This window comes from Lolium rigidum, chromosome 4 (genome assembly GCF_022539505.1).
Source record: "Lolium rigidum isolate FL_2022 chromosome 4, APGP_CSIRO_Lrig_0.1, whole genome shotgun sequence".
In the NCBI taxonomy this organism is placed as follows: Eukaryota; Viridiplantae; Streptophyta; class Magnoliopsida; order Poales; family Poaceae; genus Lolium; species Lolium rigidum.
In genome coordinates, this window is record NC_061511.1 from 57,071,953 (window position 1) to 57,095,963 (window position 24,011).

At 42.5% G+C, this 24,011-nt stretch overlaps 1 protein-coding gene across 1 annotated transcript in view; it reads right to left on the reverse strand.

Moving 5' to 3' along the window:
* LOC124708434 (alpha,alpha-trehalose-phosphate synthase [UDP-forming] 1-like) overlaps positions 1–20,639 on the reverse strand; it is a 76,928-nt gene extending 56,289 nt beyond the window's left edge. Inside the window, exons 1-3 of the mRNA XM_047240116.1 lie at positions 20,371–20,639; positions 20,189–20,244; positions 19,841–20,101 (exon numbers count right to left, since the gene is read on the reverse strand). Coding sequence (XP_047096072.1) covers positions 19,841–20,101; positions 20,189–20,244; positions 20,371–20,639 — 586 coding nt within the window. The remainder of the gene's footprint in view (positions 1–19,840; positions 20,102–20,188; positions 20,245–20,370) is intronic.
* Positions 20,640–24,011: the final 3,372 nt, after the last annotated feature.

The following is a 24,011-nucleotide window of genomic DNA, read 5'->3' on the forward strand; positions in this document are numbered from 1 at the left end:
GGCATTGGTGCATCGTGGATGGAATGCAACAGTTGGCGTGGATCCAATCCCTCCCCAGTAGGACAGCATAGGTACTCTTGCTGGCGACGATAAAGAACGTTGTAGGGACAGTTTTTCTTCCTACGGTCAGATCCACATTCAGAACACCTTGCGCGTCAGATGCTTGGCCGTTGAAATCGCTCAGTGTTACATTGGTCTTGATCAGATCCGAGCTGGAGCGTCCCAACCGACGTAGCATGGAGTATGGCATAATGTTGATCGCCGCTCCGGTGTCTACCAACATCTTGTTGACAGGCTGCCCATTGATGTAGCCTCGCAAGTACAGGGCCTTCAGATGCCTGTAACTTATTTCTTTTGGCTTCTCAAAGATGACCGGCCGTGGGCCGCAGTCTAATTGCGTGTGGTGACCCGACATACCACTGCATGGTGTAGTATGCAAGTCTGATATAACACCAATGAAACACCGTTCCACTCGTATTATATCGCTCAGAGTGGTACAACAGAAACATATGCGGGTCCAAGGCATGTCTATAGAATTACAACACAGACTCTTTACAAAAGATCCACACAGACCTCCTACTTTACAATGAGGTAAAACTGCAAATAAACTCCAAAAGAACGACTCGTGATCTAATCTTATCACGGACTCTATTTGTAGAGTATTTGACTAGCTATAGAGGCTATGAATAGATTCTAGCTAAGTAGGAGCTAGGTTTAGGAAGCTAGTTCCATTCTATGGCTAAACTAGGTTTTCTCCTTGTTGGATGTGGTATCTGACACATCTGACAGGGTCCTGTCTCTTGAAGTAGTTGTTGACTCCTCGGTCTTCGAGTTGCACTGTAGCTCCTTCTTCGATGCCTCCATATCTAAGCAGGGGATTTAAGAGTGGGATGAGTATGAGCGTACTCAACAAGTTCATTATAGGAAAGAGGTGTTTAATGCACTAGCTACGGCATTAGACCGGAAAGTCTAATACCAATGCAAGTTTTCATAACCATTTATTCAAAAGGTTGCTTTTATTCGGAAGAACTATGTCCGTCGGCCTTCACCGGTTTACTAGAACTTCATGGAGCTCCTTTCCGGCCGCGTTCGCAGTTCCATATCCCGGAACGAGGGAGTGACGAGTCACGGTTCTTTACACTCTGCAGAGGTGTGTTGCTTTACCCATAAGAGATCTTAACCTTGGTGCCAACCGGGAATGACCCGTCCACACTTCCTATGGTGTGAGGCCCGGTATAAGGTCTAGCCAATCATGTTCCTCCGCTACCTCGAACACCCACCCTTTTGTAAGATTGTCCTCCCCTATATCCATGATGAGACCGTTCCGGGCATTCATATGCCTTCCCCTATCATCATGGATAGACCGTTCCGGACACCTTACAATCCCTCATAGACCGCAATACCGTGGGGACTTAGGACTCCCCAGCCACACCATCTTGCTCCTTCGGGCGACAAGTGTACTACGGACTATGCCGTGGGGACTTAGGACTCCCCAGCCTCACCAGCTTGCCCCCTTGGATTACAAGTGTACTACGGTAAAGCGCATCCGTTGATGAACGAGAGGTGGAAACACTTTTGACTACTCCGTCCCACTCCGGATCTTATGGTTAACACGGGTATTACGGCACAAGAATCATCGGCGACATTTGTTGTTTAATCCTAGATGGATATAAACCCGTGCAATGGAACCTCCACCATATCAACACAATCCATGGTTCCATTGCCCACCACTTAGTCATATTCATAGTTATGAAAGTAGTGGTTTTGATTTTTGTGCAATAGTGATAACCATAATACTTTGCAAGTAATTTGATAGAAATACTCAAATGACATGAGCAAGTGATGAACTTGCCTTTCTTGACTGCAAGATTATGCAGGCAAGGTCTTCGATACGCAATAACTCCAAATTCTGAAATAACATCATCGTCCGGTAAGGACGATGTTTAAAAGATTGGCAAGGATGCAATAATGCATAAGAATGAGATGCAATCGCTCTAAGCGTGACCTAACCCCGATGATTTGGGATCAGTGAGTTGTAATGATTGGTTCAGGGTGTGTTGCACTTTTAGAGTGATTCACATACAAGGTTCTTATTCAGGTGTGATTACTTGGTATTATCAACGAGTAGTTAATAGAGCATAATAATCAATTGAGCACACAAAGTATGATAATTGGCATAATATTAACAAGTAAAGAACAGTGGTCAGTTTAGTACTAAATGGCATGGTTAATGGTTAATTATCATATACTTTAAAAGAATAACTTTTCAAGAACATGTTCTATAATAGAGAACAAGTATGATAATTAAGTGGGTGGTTTTCTATGGTTGACTATGGCTGCATGTAGTTGCTGGAATAGGTATTAGATGGATCCCAACAAAGTTGGACTCATCGACACCTAGGGCTTGTAAGGTTAAGATAAGCCTAGGCATCCTAAGCAATTCATTATACATGGTTGTTGTCAAGGTTGGTTTATCTTGCTAATGATAGCTGGCTAGGGTTTATAGGTCCTTATAAGCAGGGTTGGTGATGATTCCTTATTTTCTTCAAAAGAATAACTTTTGAAGAACATACTTCTTAAATAATAAGAAGTATTGCAATTAGGGTTGAGGTTGTCTAGGGTTTGCTATTGGATTCACTAAGTAAGGAATGGTTGGTTCCTAAATAGGATGGTTCACAAATATCTCACACTAGTAGGGTTTAGTGGAACAGGGGTTAAGTAATGTCAATATTAGCATGGTTGCTAATGGAGTTCATCACAATGGTGTGATGCTAAATATGGATAAGTAAGGTTGATGCCTCTAAGGATAGGAACTATGGTTGGTTCTATTTGATCATCTAAGTTTTATTAAGATGAATACATGGGATACTAATTTAGTAATGATGGTTGCTACATTTTATGTGATCAAGGTAAATATTTAGAAGCTACTATGGTTCTATGAATGGAATCAAATATCATGATCACATGTTCTAACCTAGGTTTAGGTTTGGAGGAAATTTAGGGTTCACATGTAATGATGGAGCTAGGTTTTGTGCATAATTGAATTAGGGTTTTAGGGTTCCACATAAAATTATAGGGTTATCACTTGGTTTAAAATAGAACTAGGGTTTCCTAATTACCCTGTAATTATTGGATTAATAACTTCATTAATAAAGTTGAAGTTATTAATAAATTTGAAATAATAATATTAGATTTGACATTTTATTATTTTTAATGAATTAATAATTAAGGTAATTATTAATTAGGGTTTAAATTTCCACTAATAAAGATTTAACAAAACAACAAATAAAGAAAAATAACTTTAATGTTTTCTTTATTTTTCTTACTGGTTTTTATTTATTTTAGAAGGTTTTCCAATTTATTGAATTTTAATTCAATTTAGAATTAAAGAAAAGGCTTAATTAATGAGTTTAAAATAATTAAATTTTTATTAAAAATAAAAATTCTATATTATATTTTTATTGGATAGATTTTCTTTTTAGGAACATTTTGATATCTAATTTGTATTTTTCTGAATTGTAATGAATTTTCTAAATTTACTTGAAGTTGCGAGCAATCTTTGAATTTTGAAATAGAAACAAAAGAAATCCTAAATCTACCCGGCCTATCTACCCACGGAGACACGGAACCGTGGGCCGGGGGTCCACGTCGGACGCCACATCGGCGTGGACTGGTCAAAATAGGGAAATGGCGCGGGAGCTCGCTGCCGGCGGGGATTTGACGACGACGGCGCGCCTCCGAGCGATCTACGGGCGCGAGTGGATGCTCCTGCTACTCTACGCGTCACGGGAAAGCTAACGGTGGTGGTGCCGCCCATTATTGGTCGCCGGCGTTTGCCCGACGGCAAGGCCGAGCGGCGGTGCTCGCAGGCTATCGACGCGGGCATGCTTGAGGGCGTAATAGAGAAGGATAAGGGGTGCTTGAGCACCGGTGACTCACCACGAGCACGATGAGCATGACGGCGAGGTGGATGGGGGCTTGTATCGCCGGATTGAGCCATGGCCGGCGTCGGAGAAGACGGCCAGACATGATCGATTGGGGGCGTATCAGCTCGATTCCTGGCACACGGTGGCCATGTCGAGGACGGCGGTTCTAACGGTGGTCTCGGCAAGGTTTGGGACATTCCCAATCGACGGCGATGGTCGGTGCCGGAGCGGGTTAGGGTTTCGGTATGGGGGAAAATGGAGCAAGGGAGGAAGAACCCGATGCTAGGGCTCGCCGTGGAGCTTTTATAGGGCGCCAGGGATGCCTCGTCACGACGCCGGTCACTGGGAGCTCGCCAGCGAGAGACGAAGCTGGCCACGGCGTCGAGGTGGCCTCCATGCGCGAGAGAAGAGATGAGGACGACCATCTCCTTTTATTTTCTCGCCGAAGAGGTAAGTTGGCTGGGCTGGGCTGCTACTCGGGCCGTGGTGCTTGGGTTGCCAAGGTGGCTGCTGCTGGGCTCCTAGGCTGGGCTGCTCCGGCTGGCCGGGTCCGAGTAAGCTTCTCTCCTCTTTTCTTATTTCTTTTCTGTTTTTAATTTGACCAATTGAATTCATATTTGAATTTCTGTTATATTTGCAGGTGTTTTTATATGTTAATCCATTTTTGATGTTGTGTGATGACTAACACATCATCATTCTGTTTGAAACAATTCTTTCATATTGGAATATGTTACATACTAATGGGTGATTCAAAATGTCCATTAGGCATGAGGTTATGTGATGTTATATCCCCATTCCAAATGTTATTTTCTTATTTTGTCTCCATCTGTTTGTATTGTTAGGTTCTGGGTACTTTTTAACTCAAGATATTTTAGGGTTTGTTCATAAGACTTGGTTTCTATTTAAGATGGAATGACTTACATATTATTTATGGATGCCCAACTTATCAGGGTTTAATAGTTTCTAACTTTAACCCCTTCTGAGATTAACATAAACCTTATCCATGAAAGTATCTGATATAAGTATTGTTTCAATCATAATTTGATATTAATTATAAGGATAAGTGGTGGATAAGTGTTTCATCTCCACATATGGGTTTAAATTATGGAATTTGTGCATTAGGTGTTTCTTATGTCTAATAATTGAGGCATAAGATTTGATTAATGAATTATTAGGGTTCAAATGCTGATTACCTAAGGACACATGGTTTGAATCTTAATTGTGGTTTAGGTTTTATTTGTGATCACCCAAGTGATACACAAACTAGGGTTGAGATTTAATTCTGGTTTGTAGAGATGAGATGACACCATGTTGCATGTGCTAGGGTTTAATCTCCCCTAACCATGATAAGGTGGTTGCTTACTTAACATTTTATGTTCTCCTCTAGTTACTAAGGATTTGATAATTGGTTTTATCTTCTACCAGTTAACTTCTATTATTATCCTCAATTAATTATTAAAGTAACTACAGTGGTTATAGTTCTTTTTATAGTTAACTTTGGTCATATGGATATATGGTTTCTCACCATATAAAGTATAGAGTTTTACTCTAAGGTTTTCTTATGTTTCATAAATGAAGAAAATGTGGAATGTAGATCTGGTAGAATTCTACTTATGATCACCAATTGAATCACAAGTTAAGGTTGGAATATAAGCCTAGGGTTGCATACTAGTTGCCACCCAAAGATTTCATGTAGTGAATGAGATCTACTTATCCTGTTAGGGTTTATTCTCCATACCTCAAGTTCTTAGGGTTTATGATCATCACTTAATTAATAATGATCAAGGTTTGGCTTCCTAAGGATCTCTCATTAAATGGGGTTCTCACTTCCATGATTAAGCATTGTCTAGATTAACTAAACATAATATCTTCCTTATAGTTTATTGAGTGGACATGGTTATGGTTGTCTCAATTATCTTGAGTATAACACCATGGTTTGAGCTTTCTCATTTAAGAATAGTTATTCTAGGGTTTATGGTGTACTCCTAATATTTATTTAGGTTACTGAGCCAAAGATTCAATTGTCTATCTTAGTTGGTTTATTCCACTCCTTGTTTCACTAAGTCATGGATATAGTCTTATTCCACTTGGTATTTGGTGATCTCACCACTTCAAGGTGAAATGGTTTACCTAATATTTTAGTTCAAAGTTTAACATTGATTCTTAAATAGGTAAAGCTAGAATTAGTATGATTGGTCTCCCTCTCATTTGGGAAGGACTTGAATAATACTCTAAGGTTCCTCTTGGAAATGATGTTGTGATCATTTGGTTATTTATATCCAAGGTTTGCCTCAAGATTTATCATGGCTTCTCTAAACAAAATAGGACTCTCACCTCTCTAAGTTTAATGTATAATAATTTAGAATAGAGAAGAATTATATTCCTTAGTTGGATCTCCTTGTCTTGTTTCCAAGATTAAGGTAAAATGAACATCATAGGGTTTATGATAAGTGCATGGATTAGTTTAAGACATGGAAAAGATAAGTGAAGGATGGTTTCTCCGTTTTATTGTTACTTGATTTTCAATTGAATAAATGTTCTTAGGTTATGGCAAGGATTACCATATTATGATCTGTTATAAGATCAAGTAGTTGATCATGGAGTAAAGTGTGGTTGTGATGATTATTAGTTCTATTTGATCTAACCCCTTAGATCAAATCATCTCTACCCAAAACAAGGTTTTGACAAAGTCACATTGAGGTTTATAGCGCTTGACTTGATGAGCTACTTCGGTTCCACCAAGGTCAAGTGAAACTTCGATTCATTGTGATCTGTTTTACTTTAAAGCGCGAAAATTCCCAGATTTTCTATGCATGAATGCAATGCACACATCTGTTTCCTCTATTTTTGTAACCCCAATACCCGGGATATTACGGTCTCTACCCCTTAAACTAAACTTCGTCCTCGAAGTTTGAACTCTCTCACGTTTCCGAAGTGTGGATCTGACTTATGCAGACTTAAACTTTTCTAGAACTCCGTGGTGATCTCACTGGATATAATTGAAAATATCCCTTGTCCAGATTCTTCCTGGAATCCCTTAGGGTTTGTCTCTGAACCATGGTTCTTACTTTGATTCATTGATTTCTTCCAACTCTATAAGCTTGTTTCCTTTCTCATTGAAGATTCAATGATTAGGGCTTCTTCTTGTCCTGACAGTCTTAATTGAGGACTAATTGGATAACATTCTCCTATTTGATAAAATAGGTCTTTGTTTTCCCCTTACCACCAAAAGTGCAATAATGGTACTTGGTAGGTACTTAACATGGAAATGGTAATGATGGTTTATTTCCTTAAGAATGGATTAGACTCATTTAGTCCATCCAATCATGGTTTATAGTTGATACCTATAACTATTTTGGGTTATTTAGGTTCCATGAAAGGAATCATTCTATTAGTCTTTAGTTTTGGTAAGATCAATCTCCTTCGGTCTTTGGCCTATTTAACCTGTATTTGGTCTATGGTATTTTCTTCGTCCAACTTCTTTATGCTTGACTTACTTGAGCTTTAGTACTTCTGAGTAAATACTACTCACTTTCTCAAGTTATAGTCCACTTCTTACTTCCTCGAGGCATGTTCCTCGGCTTCTGGTCGGACATCCTTCTAAAAGTAGTGTTCATTAATCTTATGAAAATAAGATCGAACTTCCTCTCAGTTCAGGCCTTCTTCAACTATCTTGCTCAAAATATTGAGTTATTGTACATCCAACTCAATGTTTACTCTACCCCTTAGAGTTTTCTTATAGTCTTCAACTCCTTTTTCTTCCAACTATTAGACTTATGGTTGGAATATTGGTCTGGTTCTAACTTATGGGTTTTACTTCTTCTAAGGTCTCGCGAAGAATGTTTGTGGTGTATCCACTCGATTGTGGACATCCAATGTGAATCCTTCGACTAAATGATTATAGATCTAGCTATTTGGTCGACAAGATTTTTATTTGTTCACAAACTTTTGTTACAAATAATTAAATCGTGGACTATTAGTAATACCAACCGATACCGAGTTGTGGTTATTATACCAAGCTGTGGCTATTTGATATCTAAAAAAATGGATTCTATTATAGGTTCCGATCAACTCGGACGAGACATCTTCTACTTTATCTCGCAGTATTGATATTATACCAATTGTGGTCTTCTGATATCGACTATGGTCTTCTTATGTCAGCTATGATTTCATATATCACCTTCCTTCATTCAGGGTTTATTTTGCAAGAAAACCACTAGCTGACACTATGATTATAGTATCCTAAGTGATTTCCCATGCATTCCCTCTTCTATGTTGACTATGGATCCGCTTCAGCTTCACCATAATCACCAGATTTCTCACCTTTATGCTTCTAATGTACTAAAGTACTCCTCTATTGAGGTAAGCATGAGTTTCTGATTCTACTTCTTTCAAAGTATTGTGGTTACTTCCCACAACTTTACTTCATTTCTCCGATGAACCTACATCTTGTCTTCGGAATCTTCCAGAATTCGTCACTTCCTCACACGAATACTATTACCCTCTAGATCTATAGCATCAAGTAAGAACTTGATATTGCAACATGCATTTGCGTATCAAGGTCAAACTTCATGTATGGATCTAGTCAAACAATGAAAATCCAATAAAATCCAAGAAGATTCAGCTTTGTGCTTATAATACACATCATCATAAGCCCGAATAAAATAGTTGAGTAAGACATCTCTAAACATCGAGCTCGATGTGTAGTATAGAACACCACATAATATAGGTTTATATCGTGATACTTAGCACGAATATAAGGAATTCTACTATTTGTCTCAACCTTTACCTTAATTGCACATTTGCAATGAGATATACTTGAAACAAAGTGGTCTAGGATAGTTAAGGTTAACCTAGTTTTCTTTAGAAGTACTACTTAACTTAGTATTATACCATAAGTAAGTGCTATTGAGGACTATTTGTATGATACCTCTAGTTCTAATATGGTTACTCTGGGTACATATTTATTAGGATACAGTTCCTATACTTCTAAGTGTTTCTACCATAAGCATATGGTCATGATGTGCTTGGCACACTTCCCATATTTTTGGAACACAATTCTTGCACTATAGTTTTGCAATTGGCTTCTTATTGTATTCCTCTTAATTAATTATGAGGTTCTAGTCCATCACATAATGATTCTCAGGTGAATCCTATATGATTAGCAACTCTACCATGTAGACATATTTTATTTCTATCTCTCTTCCTTACATCCTATGATTGACTCATCATGGTCTATACTACCTCATATAACTCAGAGTTATCACTTACTATCAATTGTTTCACAGGTCTATATAATTTTAATTACTCATTACTTAACTTGGTCTACATCTTCTATTAGGATTTCTTAACTATCTTCATCACTTGATTTACTCCTATTACAGGTCTGGATAATTCTTACTTAATCATGACTCGTGTTGGTACACATCTTCCAATAGGATAACTTCCTTATGGTTGTATCCTCTCTTTGGACTACCATGTATTGTATACCAACTGGGGTCTACTCATCTATTGTTTTAAGGACTTATTGATATGCTACATGTTTTGGATTAGCTACCTAACTTCACTTAGGAATGATAGGTAGGAAATGTTGACTCAAGTGTGTCAGGATTATTCTCAAGTGAATATCCATCTCAAGTCATAAGAATTATTCGGTTTACCTAGGAAAACTTCCTATAGACACTACCAATCCTATGGGTCTCCTTTAAAGGGTTTTAATCCTAGGGTCAAAGAATTTGCTCTGATACCAACTGTGGTGACCCGACATACCACTGCATGGTGTAGTATGCAAGTCTGATATAACACCAATGAAACACCGTTCCACTCGTATTATATCGCTCAGAGTGGTACAACGAAACATATGCGGGTCCAAGGCATGTCTATAGAATTACAACACGGACTCTTTACAAAAGATCCACACAGACCTCCTACTTTACAATGAGGTAAAACCGCAAATAAACTCCAAAAGAACGACTCGTGATCTAATCTTATCACGGACTCTATTTGTAGAGTATTTGACTAGCTATAGAGGCTATGAATAGATTCTAGCTAAGTAGGAGCTAGGTTTAGGAAGCTAGTTCCATTCTATGGCTAAACTAGGTTTTCTCCTTGTTGGATGTGGTATCCGACACATCCGACGGGGTCCTGTCTCTTGAAGTAGTTGTTGACTCCTCGGTCTTCGAGTTGCACTCGTAGCTCCTTCTTCGATGCCTCCATATCTAAGCGGGGATTTAAGAGTGGGATGAGTACGAGCGTACTCAACAAGTTCATTATAGGAAAGAGGTGTTTAATGCACTAGCTACGGCATTAGACCGGAAAGTCTAATACCAATGCAAGTTTTCATAACCATTTATTCAAAAGGTTGCTTTTATTCGGAAGAACTATGTCCGTCGGCCTTCACCGGTTTACTAGAACTTCATGGAGCTCCTTTCCGGCCGCGTTCGCGGTTCCATATCCCGGAACAGGGAGTGACAGTCACGGTTCTTTACACTCGCGAGAGGTGTGTTGCTTTACCCATAAGAGATCTTAACCTTGGTGCCAACCGGGAATGACCCGTCCACACTTCCTATGGTGTGAGGCCCGGTATAAGGTCTAGCCAATCATGTTCCTCCGCTACCTCGAACACCCACCCTTTTGTAAGATTGTCCTCCCCTATATCCATGATGAGACCGTTCCGGGCATTCATATGCCTTCCCCTATCATCATGGATAGACCGTTCCGGACACCTTACAATCCCTCATAGACCGCAATACCGTGGGGACTTAGGACTCCCCAGCCACACCATCTTGCTCCTTCGGGCGATAAGTGTACTACGGACTATGCCGTGGGGACTTAGGACTCCCCAGCCTCACCAGCTTGCCCCCTTGGATTACAAGTGTACTACGGTAAAGCGCATCCGTTGATGAACGAGAGGTGGAAACACTTTTGACTACTCCGTCCCACTCCGGATCTTATGGTTAACACGGGTATTACGGCACAAGAATCATCGGCGACATTTGTTGTTTAATCCTAGATGGATATAAACCCGTGCAATGGAACCTCCACCATATCAACACAATCCATGGTTCCATTGCCCACCACTTAGTCATATTCATAGTTATGAAAGTAGTGGTTTTGATTTTTGTGCAATAGTGATAACCATAATACTTTGCAAGTAATTTGATAGAAATACTCAAATGACATGAGCAAGTGATGAACTTGCCTTTCTTGACTGCAAGATTATACGAGCAAGGTCTTCGATACGCAATAACTCCAAATTCTGAAATAACATCATCGTCCGGTAAGGACGATGTTTAAAAGATTGGCAAGGATGCAATAATGCATAAGAATGAGATGCAATCGCTCTAAGCGTGACCTAACCCCGATGATTTGGGATCAGTGAGTTGTAATGATTGGTTCAGGGTGTGTTGCACTTTTAGAGTGATTCACATACAAGGTTCTTATTCAGGTGTGATTACTTGGTATTATCAACAGGTAGTTAATAGAGCATAATAATCAATTGAGCACACAAAGTATGATAATTGGCATAATATTAACAAGTAAAGAACAGTGGTCAGTTTAGTACTAAATGGCATGGTTAATGGTTAATTATCATATACTTTAAAAGAATAACTTTTCAAGAACATGTTCTATAATAGAGAACAAGTATGATAATTAAGTGGGTGGTTTTCTATGGTTGACTATGGCTGCATGTAGTTGCTGGAATAGGTATTAGATGGATCCCAACAAAGTTGGACTCATCGACACCTAGGGCTTGTAAGGTTAAGATAAGCCTAGGCATCCTAAGCAATTCATTATACATGGTTGTTGTCAAGGTTGGTTTATCTTGCTAATGATAGCTGGCTAGGGTTTATAGGTCCTTATAAGCGGTGGTTTGTGATGATTCCTTATTTTCTTCAAAAGAATAACTTTTGAAGAACATACTTCTTAAATAATAAGAAGTATTGCAATTAGGGTTGAGGTTGTCTAGGGTTTGCTATTGGATTCACTAAGTAAGGAATGGTTGGTTCCTAAATAGGATGGTTCACAAATATCTCACACTAGTAGGGTTTAGTGGAACAGGGTTAAGTAATGTCAATATTAGCATGGTTGCTAATGGAGTTCATCACAATGGTGTGATGCTAAATATGGATAAGTAAGGTTGATGCCTCTAAGGATAGGAACTATGGTTGGTTCTATTTGATCATCTAAGTTTTATTAAGATGAATACATGGGATACTAATTTAGTAATGATGGTTGCTACATTTTATGTGATCAAGGTAAATATTTAGAAGCTACTATGGTTCTATGAATGGAATCAAATATCATGATCACATGTTCTAACCTAGGTTTAGGTTTGGAGGAAATTTAGGGTTCACATGTAATGATGGAGCTAGGTTTTGTGCATAATTGAATTAGGGTTTTAGGGTTCCACATAAAATTATAGGGTTATCACTTGGTTTAAAATAGAACTAGGGTTTCCTAATTACCCTGTAATTATTGGATTAATAACTTCATTAATAAAGTTGAAGTTATTAATAAATTTGAAATAATAATATTAGATTTGACATTTTATTATTTTTAATGAATTAATAATTAAGGTAATTATTAATTAGGGTTTAAATTTCCACTAATAAAGATTTAACAAAACAACAAATAAAGAAAAATAACTTTAATGTTTTCTTTATTTTTCTTACTGGTTTTTATTTATTTTAGAAGGTTTTCCAATTTATTGAATTTTAATTCAATTTAGAATTAAAGAAAAGGCTTAATTAATGAGTTTAAAATAATTAAATTTTTATTAAAAATAAAAATTCTATATTATATTTTTATTGGATAGATTTTCTTTTTAGGAACATTTTGATATCTAATTTGTATTTTTCTGAATTGTAATGAATTTTCTAAATTTACTTGAAGTTGCAGCAATCTTTGAATTTTGAAATAGAAACAAAAGAAATCCTAAATCTACCCGGCCTATCTACCCACAGAGACACAGAACTGTGGGCCGGGGGTCCACGTCAGACGCCACATCGGCGTGGACTGGTCAAAATAGGGAAATGCCGCGGGAGCTCGCTGCCGGCGGGGATTTGACGACGACGGCGCGCCTCCAGGCGATCTACGGGCGCGAGTGGATGCTCCTGCTACTCTACGCGTCACGGGAAAGCTAACGGTGGTGGTGCCGCCCATTATTGGTCGCCGGCGTTTGCCCGACGGCAAGGCCGAGCGGCGGTGCTCGCAGGCTATCGACGCGGGCATGCTTGAGGGCGTAATAAAGAAGGATAAGGGGTGCTTGAGCACCGGTGACTCACCCTGAGCACGATGAGCATGACGGCGAGGTGGATGGGGGCTTGTATCGCCGGGACCGAGCCATGGCCGGCGTCGGAGAAGACGGCCGGACGTGATCGATTGGGGGCGTATCGGCTCGATTCCCCGGCACACGGTGGCCATGTCGAGGACGGCGGTTCTAACGGTGGTCTCGGCAAGGTTTGGGACATTCCCAATCGACGGCGATGGTCGGTGCCGGAGCGGGTTAGGGTTTCGGTATGGGGGAAAATGGAGCAAGGGAGGAAGAACCCGATGCTAGGGCTCGCCGTGGAGCTTTTATAGGGCGCCAGGGATGCCTCGTCACGACGCCGGTCACTGGGAGCTCGCCAGCGAGAGACGAAGCTGGCCACGGCGTCGAGGTGGCCTCCATGCGCAGAGAAGAGATGAGGACGACCATCTCCTTTTATTTTCTGCCGAAGAGGTAAGTTGGCTGGGATGGGCTGCTACTCGGGCCGTGGTGCTGGGTTGCCAAGGTGGCTGCCGCTCGGGCTCCTAGCTCGGGTCGCTCCGGCTGGCCAGGTCCAGGTAAGCTTCTCTCCTCTTTTCTTATTTCTTTTCTGTTTTTAATTTGACCAATTGAATTCATATTTGAATTTCTGTTATATTTGCAGGTGTTTTTATATGTTAATCCATTTTTGATGTTGTGTGATGACTAACACATCATCATTCTGTTTGAAACAATTCTTTCATATTGGAATATGTTACATACTAATGGGTGATTCAAAATGTCCATTAGGCATGAGGTTATGTGATGTTATATCCCCATTCCAAATGTTATTTTCTTATTTTGTCTCCATCTGTTTGTATTGTTAGGTTCTGGGTACTTTTTAACTCAAGATATTTTAGGGTTTGTTCATAAAACTTGGTTTCTATTTAAGATGGAATGACTTACATATTATTTATGGATGCCCAACTTATCAGGGTTTAATAGTTTCTAACTTTAACCCCTTCTGAGATTAACATAAACCTTATCCATGAAAGTATCTGATATAAGTATTGTTTCAATCATAATTTGATATTAATTATAAGGATAAGTGGTGGATAAGTGTTTCATCTCCACATATGGGTTTAAATTATGGAATTTGTGCATTAGGTGTTTCTTATGTCTAATAATTGAGGCATAAGATTTGATTAATGAATTATTAGGGTTCAAATGCTGATTACCTAAGGACACATGGTTTGAATCTTAATTGTGGTTTAGGTTTTATTTGTGATCACCCAAGTGATACACAAACTAGGGTTGAGATTTAATTCTGGTTTGTAGAGATGAGATGACACCATGTTGCATGTGCTAGGGTTTAATCTCCCCTAACCATGATAAGGTGGTTGCTTACTTAACATTTTATGTTCTCCTCTAGTTACTAAGGATTTGATAATTGGTTTTATCTTCTACTAGTTAACTTCTATTATTATCCTCAATTAATTATTAAAGTAACTACAGTGGTTATAGTTCTTTTTATAGTTAACTTTGGTCATATGGATATATGGTTTCTCACCATATAAAGTATAGAGTTTTACTCTAAGGTTTTCTTATTTTCATAAATGAAGAAAATGTGGAATGTAGATCTGGTAGAATTCTACTTATGATCACCAATTGAATCACAAGTTAAGGTTGGAATATAAGCCTAGGGTTGCATACTAGTTGCCACCCAAAGATTTCATGTAGTGAATGAGATCTACTTATCCTGTTAGGGTTTATTCTCCATACCTCAAGTTCTTAGGGTTTATGATCATCACTTAATTAATAATGATCAAGGTTTGGCTTCCTAAGGATCTCTCATTAAATGGGGTTCTCACTTCCATGATTAAGCATTGTCTAGATTAACTAAACATAATATCTCCCTTATAGTTTATTGAGTGGACATGGTTATGGTTGTCTCAATTATCTTGAGTATAACACCATGGTTTGAGCTTTCTCATTTAAGAATAGTTATTCTAGGGTTTATGGTGTACTCCTAATATTTATTTAGGTTACTTGAGCCAAAGATTCAATTGTCTATCTTAGTTGGTTTATTCCACTCCTTGTTTCACTAAGTCATGGATATAGTCTTATTCCACTTGGTATTTGGTGATCTCACCACTTCAAGGTGAAATGGTTTACCTAATATTTTAGTTCAAAGTTTAACATTGATTCTTAAATAGGTAAAGCTAGAATTAGTATGATTGGTCTCCCTCTCATTTGGGAAGGACTTGAATAATACTCTAAGGTTCCTCTTGGAAATGATGTTGTGATCATTTGGTTATTTATATCCAAGGTTTGCCTCAAGGTTTATCATGGCTTCTCTAAACAAAATAGGACTCTCACCTCTCTAGGTTTAATGTATAATAATTTAGAATAGAGAAGAATTATATTCCTTAGTTGGATCTCCTTGTCTTGTTTCCAAGATTAAGGTAAAATGAACATCATAGGGTTTATGATAAGTGCATGGATTAGTTTAAGACATGGAAAAGATAAGTGAAGGATGGTTTCTCCGTTTTATTGTTACTTGATTTTCAATTGAATAAATGTTCTTAGGTTATGGCAAGGATTACCATATTATGATCTGTTATAAGATCAAGTAGTTGATCATGGAGTAAAGTGTGGTTGTGATGATTATTAGTTCTATTTGATCTAACCCCTTAGATCAAATCATCTCTACCCAAAACAAGGTTTTGACAAAGTCACATTGAGGTTTATAGCGCTTGACTTGATGAGCTACTTCAGTTCCACCAAGGTCAAGTGAAACTTCGATTCATCGTGATCGTTTTACTTTAAAGCGCGAAAATTCCCCAGATTTTCTATGCATGAATGCAATGCACACATCTGTTTCCTCTATTTTTGTAACCCCAATACCTGGGATATTACATTGCGCCACAGGTGCTTCATACAATCTTGGAGCGCTAAACTCCGTTGGAAGAATGAAGACCATGTTTGTGCCAGCCGATGTATCATCATCGGCTTTCCTCTGCTTGGGGCGCCACTCCATTCTTTGTGGCCGACCCTCTTCATCCAGGGTTCGCCGGATTTTGGCGGCCAGATCAGGCCGTGCCTTCCTTAGCGTGTGCAAGTACAATCTTTCAGCTTCTTCCAACCCACGCAGACGCTGAACCCTTCGCTTCCGGGAACGGCTGAGCCCATCAGGGCACCACCTGGGCCGATGATATTTATCTTCTTCATCATCGTCCTCTAGTTCCTCGAGATCTTCCACCCGAGCGGACTCAGCGTGCTTGTTCCGAGGTGGGAGAGGCCCTAGACGCTCGAACACGGACACGACAGCGGCATCCTTCTTCCTTTGTTTGCATTCTGGGCAGTTCTCGATCGTTGGCAATCGGCTCATTCCTGAGTCCCAGCAATGTTTGAAGAACGGACAGTCCCAGTGCCTATCCATGTTATCCTGCCCCCTTGACCTTCCTTCAGCGCGACGATTGTACCCGTCGTCGCTTCTACCATGCTGACGGTACCTCCTGACCTCTGCATCAGACCGACAAATCCTTTCATCATCTACGTCGTAGTGCCGACGTCGGTCGTGCTGCTGCTCGTATTTGTGGAGGAGGTGCTCGGAGAGTGGACGCTGATACCGCACGCGTCTTATTCCCTCCCCTGTCAGGTACCGCCTGTCATCATCTTGGAAAAGAACATAAGAGACAATATCAACTAGAGGAAAAAATAATTTAATGCGGACCAATGCACACCTATTGATTCTAAACCACTGCTACATTTAAAAACATGCATTTTTGTAATGGGGGGGCTTATGTGCAAAACGTGGTTATAAGGACGTGTGCTCTCCCAGGTGGAGAGACACGGAGAGATTCCCCAAAAGATTATATTGTATCGGCACTATGGTTTAAATCCTAGCCCACCCTTAGCCATCACCGTTTATATTCATGGTACCTGTGTTGCATTCATGCCCCTCCCTTGGCTCCCTGCATCATCCTAGAAGCGAAAATAACAACCTCATTCTTGGGAGGGCACCAACTGCCGGCTTGATGGCAGGAGTAGGAACTCCACTGCCATGTGGCTGGATTTATGTGGAAGCTGGGCTACTAGGAAGGAGCTGATGGTTCCCCAGAACCCAGACAGCACAGGCTGTGTTTCCTCTGCTGCCTTGGGTCGTTATGTATTTGGGCTAATCCAGTGCTGTTCTTGTGGGTGCTGAACTGCTGATGTGCACGCAATCCTTTATGTGAAGACTATGCTAGTGGAGGGAGTGTTGGATGTTGCCAGATTTGAGTTGTAAAGACTTGTCGCAGTTGTAGCAGATACACATGCTTTATGATATGTGCAGCAACGCTCTATTAGAACAGATGAGTACAAAGAAGATGGAGGAAATAAAGAAAGCAAGTGGAAAAACTGCCACTGAGGCAAGCAGCACAGAAGAAGCAGAGTGCTGAGACTGCTGTCCTCATTGGTCACTTAGGGAGAATTGAGGAGCCTACTGCAGGCATGGAAGTATCAGAACGCCAAATGAGGTGAAGCTAGACGGGGGGGGGGGGGGGGGGGAATTGCCTTAGTTGCTCGGCCAGACTAATCCTAGGGACAAAAGGAGAGGAGCACTACTTGCGGATACATGTACTGAACCTGCAAAGAAGAATGGCATAGAATGGAGGATGTGGAACCCCACTAATTCAGGGATAGCGGCATGGTTGATGACCTCTGTTTCTCCAGCTACTGCCAGGATAGTGAATGCAGTGGTGATATGGAAAACATTGAGAATATGTACTTTCGGCAAGGCAATATGATGATAATGGAAAATGTTCAGAGCAAGGTAGATGCACTAAAAGAGGGATGAAAACTGTCCAGGAGTATGCCAGCCAGCTGCACTTACTATGACCCATTGATCTGGTGGAGTTGAAATAAGATAGGCATGTCAGCAACACAGGATGGTTACATATTTTGTAAAAGGCCTGAGTTCAAAACTTGAGAACAAGAGAGCTGCTAATGTGCCACCACAGAACCTGCCTACAGTGGAGGATGAAATTTAAGACTCAAGTGGAGATCTGGGTGCGAGCGATAGACAGAAACAACCTTGCAAGATCAGCATATGTTTCTTTCAACAGGGATTGCTACAACTGGGCAGAGAACACATCTGAAATTGGCGCATTGGTATGGGAGGAACTCTGCCTAGTCACCATTGCGGAAACAGTGGGGAAAGTAGCAGAAAAGAAATCCAACATAAAGCATCACAATTCAGAACACCTCGTTGGCTTTAACATAAGCCAAAACTCAAGCTAGGGCTCTTGCATCTACTTATGTAAACAAACCTTCGTATATAATAGATAGTTGATTCAGGAGCCTCCAAACATGTGACATGAAAAGACAAGTTTTAGAGGAGGAAGAACTCACCCGACCAAGTCAGACTTCAGCACTGCCTTCAACAGGTCCAGGCGGTTCGGTAGTGCTCGATAAATTTCAGATGAGGGGAACGGCGTGTGAAGGAACCATCCCACCTTCATGTTGATGTCATGCTTCTTCAATAGAGAGGGGAGGAGCATCAAGTGATAGTCATGGCACCATACGATGTCTCCTTTCTCATAGATTTGGCACACCACATCCGCGAACATCTGGTTAGCTTTCTCATAAGCTTTGAGCTGTGACTTGTAGTCTTTTGTCTTGCTGAACCTGTAATCCTGTGGCAGCCCAATGTAATGAAATAGTGGCCACAGAATATTATTACAGTACCCGCTGTAGTATTGGTCCACCAGCTCTTGATCCATGAACACAGGAAAGCACCTCTGTCACAGTCAGATGAGAACCACGTGACAATTTACACATAAAAAGATGTTAATGACAATAATGTGCCAGATTTAACCAACCATGGTCGAGGTGAGTTTATCCATGACGATTGTTTGCTCCTCCTTGTCGGGGATGGATACACCAGGCCAGCCGACCCATTTCATTTTCACCCCGGTCACACCTGTGGCATCATAATTCAGAACATCACCTCCAGGACAAATTGGCTCAGAGAGGAATATAACTGAACACAAATTGCCAGGTATGCATTAGAATTGACTGAAGATGGTGGCCTCTGATTTTTTGTTAATGCAAACAGGCAAAACACCTATGGAGAATGGCAGACTAGACGCAACTAGATTGGTTTTACTACACTGTCCAGGGCCTACGGATGTCATCACTCATCTGTATCTGTACCAGCTTGAAATAGATGAAGTGCATAAAGGCATGTACGTTGCTCTGGCTGTGGTCTCATGAACGAAGCACAAGCAAATGCCATCGACCAAAGCAAATCTATTGCCCAAGTGGCCTACTCAGTGCAAGTTCACAGCCACGCAAGAATTTCATGAACACTTCCTGACTTCGTATCTGAAAACTGTTGCCAGCAATTAACCTGGGCAGTCTAGCTAGTTAATGGAAAGTACGCGTTCCGTTGTCATACATCGCATCATGTCGCCAGCCAAAGATTTGGGAAGTCCTCGATCAGGGACAGGGATCATACCTCGTAGAGCGCTGACGAGACCACCCGAACTGTCAGAGTAGTCCCAACCGTCTCCGAGGCGCTTCACCGTCACGGGAAGACGATTTGCGACGATGAGGATCCGACCCTCCGGTCCTAGAAGTGCGGGTAGACAGCTGGCTGGGGCAGACGCCGCGGATTCGAGGGGGCGTTGGATCGCAGTTTCCGGCGCTGCGCCTGCGCCGCTGGCGTCGGTGGTGCCGTCGCCGCGAACCCGAGCGCTCGGGACGAGGCCCGAGGCGGGCTCCCCGGGGTCCTCGTCCTCGCGCTCCGCCGGGTCGGCGTCCACTGCTGCCGTGGAGGAGGACGCGGAGGAGGCGGAGGAGGGCAGGTAGGGCGCGATGCTGCTCCCCTGCAATACCCGCTCCAGCAGGAACTTAGTCTTCGCCGCGTCGTCGCCGTAGCGCGGGAAGGGGTCGGCGGGAGTGGCGCCATGCCCTCCGAGTTCTCGGAGGAGGCAGCGGTGGTCCTCGGGGTCCTCGTCCTCGCGCTCCGCCGGGTCGGCGTCCGCTGCTGCCGTAGAGGAGGAAGCGGAGGAGGCGGAGGAGGGCAGGTAGGGCGCGATGCTGCTCCCCTGCAATACCCGCTCCAGCAGGAACTTAGTCGTCGCCGCGTCGTCGCCGTAGAGCGGGAAGGGGGCGGCGGGAACGGCGCCATGCCCTCTGAGGTCTCGGAGGAGGCAGCGGTGGGGCCCGGGGTCCTCGTCCTCGCGCTCCGCCGGGTCGGCGTCCGCTGCTGCCGTAGAGGAGGAGGCGGAGGAGGCGGAGGAGGGCAGGTAGGGCGCGATGCTGCTCCCCCGCAATACCCGCTCGAGCAGGAACTTGGTCGTCGCTGCGTCGTCGCCGTAGAGCGGGAAGGGGCCGGCGGGAACGGCGCCATGCCCTCCGCGGTCGCGGAGGAGGCAGCGGGTGTGCGCGGCGCCCGCTCCACCCACCTCCAGCGGCGGCGCGGCGTGCAGCATTGCGCCGAGCACCTCGCGGGCGACGGCGAGAGCGAGCGGCGGGAGGGAGAGGGAGAGGGGGGAATTGGTGTGGGGCCCTTCTGGCCGTTGCGGTTCGATCTTTCTAGAAGATACGGAACGGGATTCCACGGCGCGCTGTATCCGGGACGTCCTTGTGGGCCCGAGTCGTCAGCGACAGTGGAAAGGTCGGTTAGTGAACTCGTCGTGTGAAGCCAATTCGTGATCAAACAACTTTTTGTGGCGGACTGTTTTGGTTTGGTGAGTTTATGTTCTTCAGCATCCGTTGTGATTTTGTGAAATGCATGCTTTTGTGCGACTGCGTATTTTTGTGCAATAAATGTCTGGAGTAAAATACATGGTAGGTACCTAAACTTGTCGGCGGGGATCACAATGGTCATCGTACACATAGAATATCAATTTACGGTCACTAAAGACGCATTGTGTGCTCATATACGGTCACCTGTGCGGGTAGGACGTTGTATCTGTCGACATGGCAGCAGTGGATCCCCCTTGTCAAGTACAGTAGGTTCCAGCTCTCCAGTAATGTTTGTAAAAAGCCCCCCAAAATATTCACCCCCTCCCATTCCTCCTTCCTCTCACCTAACCTCATCCATCCCGCGTAACCCCTCTCTCCCTGCCTTCGTCTCCACCGCCGGCGCCCTGTCCCTGCTCTTCCCCGCGGGCGGACAACTCTGTTCCTCCGGCGCACCGCCCACCGTCTCGTGCGCATCCGCCCTACTCCATCTCGCGCGCGTCCGCCCTACTCCATCTCGCGCGACCGGAAACGATGACCACAGGGATGAGCCACGGCGGAGGCCGCCCCGCCCCTTCCCCAATAGATGTGGCACAGGACGACATAACGGTGCGTAGCGTGTCGTGCGTCGGTGCGGCGGCTTGCCCTTCTCGTTCGCCGGCGTGGAGGCGAGCAAGCGTGTCATAGATGGCACCCATGTCCCCCGTGACAGAGATGGGGAGAGGCGATGGTGGACGTGCTCTGCTGGTCGGCATCGTCGAAAGATTCCACGGGGAGGCGCGCACCATAGAGGCGGAGATGACGCGCTAGATGCCGGTGCTCTGGGACGACAAGGAGCTGCCCCTTCGCGCCGCCACGGCGGAGGGCTTCGGCGCCGTTCACCCACCACCCACCAGCGGAGCTGTCCCTGCTTCCATGCGGTGGATGGGGAGGTGCTGAGGAGACGAAGGGGGCCGGCGCGTCTATCCCGCGGCCGCCCCAAGCTTGACCGTGTGAGGATGCGGCGGAGCCCCGTCGTGGCCGCCCCGCGCAGGCGACTCATCCCGGCAAGACGATGCGGCGGCGGGGATGGACTGATTGGGGAGAAGATGGATTCCAGTATTACCTTTTCAGGATATTTTTCTTTTTCATTTAATGGTCAGTGCTGACTGGGAGAACTTTGACCGCTGGCCCCACTTGCCATGGGCAGGTCATGTATTATAAAGGGTTTTTAGTAAGTTTGGGGGCCTGTTTGTAATAAAAACTTGACAATGGGTCCTGAGAAGCGGGTCCTGCATGTACGACCTCACCAAATACCGCTTGCTCTTGGACCGGGTGACCGTACATGAGCCAACACCGCGTCTTCGGTGACCGTAACTTTGTATTCTTTGTGTACGATGACCAATATGAACCCCGTGGATAAGTTTAAGTACCTGCCATGCATTTTACTCTAAATTTCTGCTGTGGCATGCGCGAAAAAGATACTAGTCCATCTGATTCATAGTATTTGTCGTAGAATCGCATGAATCATATTTTAGCACCTCAATTCACGCCTTTCAGGGATAATGAGAGAGTATCTCCGTTTTAATTAATAAGGCACGCGCATATCATAAGATGAACTTTGATTAAAAAAAAAAACAATAAAATCTTGATTATATACGTAATTAGTATAGAAAAAATCTGATGATGCTAATTTTATATGTATTAGAGTAATTCTTGGTCAAAGAAAAACAAGAAAAAAGAGATGTTTTATTCATTGAAATGGATGTAGTATGAGATAACGTACTAATATACTCCATCCATTCTGAAATATTCTACATTTTAGCTTCGGAATGTATTCTGAAATAATCTGCATTCTAACTTTTAGTCAACAATAACACTAAAAGTAAAGTAGGTTTCCTCTTTTTATTGGATGTTGTTATTTTAACGTAGTTTGGTTTGGTTGTTCAGATATCTAAGTAGTACTAATAAATACAACACTATTTATGTCTATGTGGGGTAATTTTTTTAATAAACCACTACTCAATTTTCCATCATAAAGAAGGCAAATGAGCCATGAGTAAAAACTTCGGTCGACAGTCAATAGGTACAAAGTATGATGACTAGGGGTGGCACTGGATCTGCTCCTAGTCGGGAAGTACTTCTCATCCTCATTCCTATTTAACAATTGGGGAGATTTTTTCCCACCCCTTCCCTATCAGATTCGGGATTAGGGGGGTTTGAAGGATTTACGTCGCAGAGTTAACAATAATAACAATAATAATAATAACATTTATTTATTATCTATGCTCCATGTTTATTAATAAGTTGATCCTTTATGTTATAACTGCGGTGTTCCTTGAATATGAGATCCAGAGAAAAGCTCATTAGCACGTATAGAGAGATAAACAAGAAAGAAGTAGTTTCTAGTTATATCTATGATAAGACTAGCTCATTTGTTGTGAGATGGTCAAAATTTTCTTATCATGAGAATGGCTATGCTAACAACAATGAGGGTGGATCGCATGGCTGAACTATCGCACTCAATACACCCAAGTCACTGATATGTTATGAGTCATCCTTTTTAGTTAGTATCAAGATATGTTTAAGTGTTTGATTATGTAAAAGTCCTTTGATCATTAGAATATTATGTTGAATCATATCGGAGGGTATGCTTTGATCTTATCCACCCTCATCGGTTAACCCTGATCGAGTGTTGGGAAGGTTAAGACTCGGGTATATTTGAAGGTGCCGAAAACCTAATGATTCAAGAATAGGATTTGTTCCTCCTGACAAAGGAGAGATATGAACTGGGTCTTCTCGGTATTGTGGTTGTAAGTAACATGCGCAAACACATTGTGATAGTGATCACAGGACATCATCATACACCAAACGAGAAAAGGAGCATTGATACCAGATCGAGGATGGCGGGTATAGTGATCAATAAGTTGATTACGGTAATACCAAAGTTTTAACTGGGGTTATCAACATATCGTGTAACAAAGGGAATAATATATAACAACATGGAAGGTTCATTAATGTCCAAACCTCGAGTATGCAAAGGAGCCAATGTGGATATCTAGATGCCAACATTGGTTATTGATCTGAAGGTGTTCGAACTCATGACTGCGCTATGTCGAACCTGTTGAGTCACATGCTTA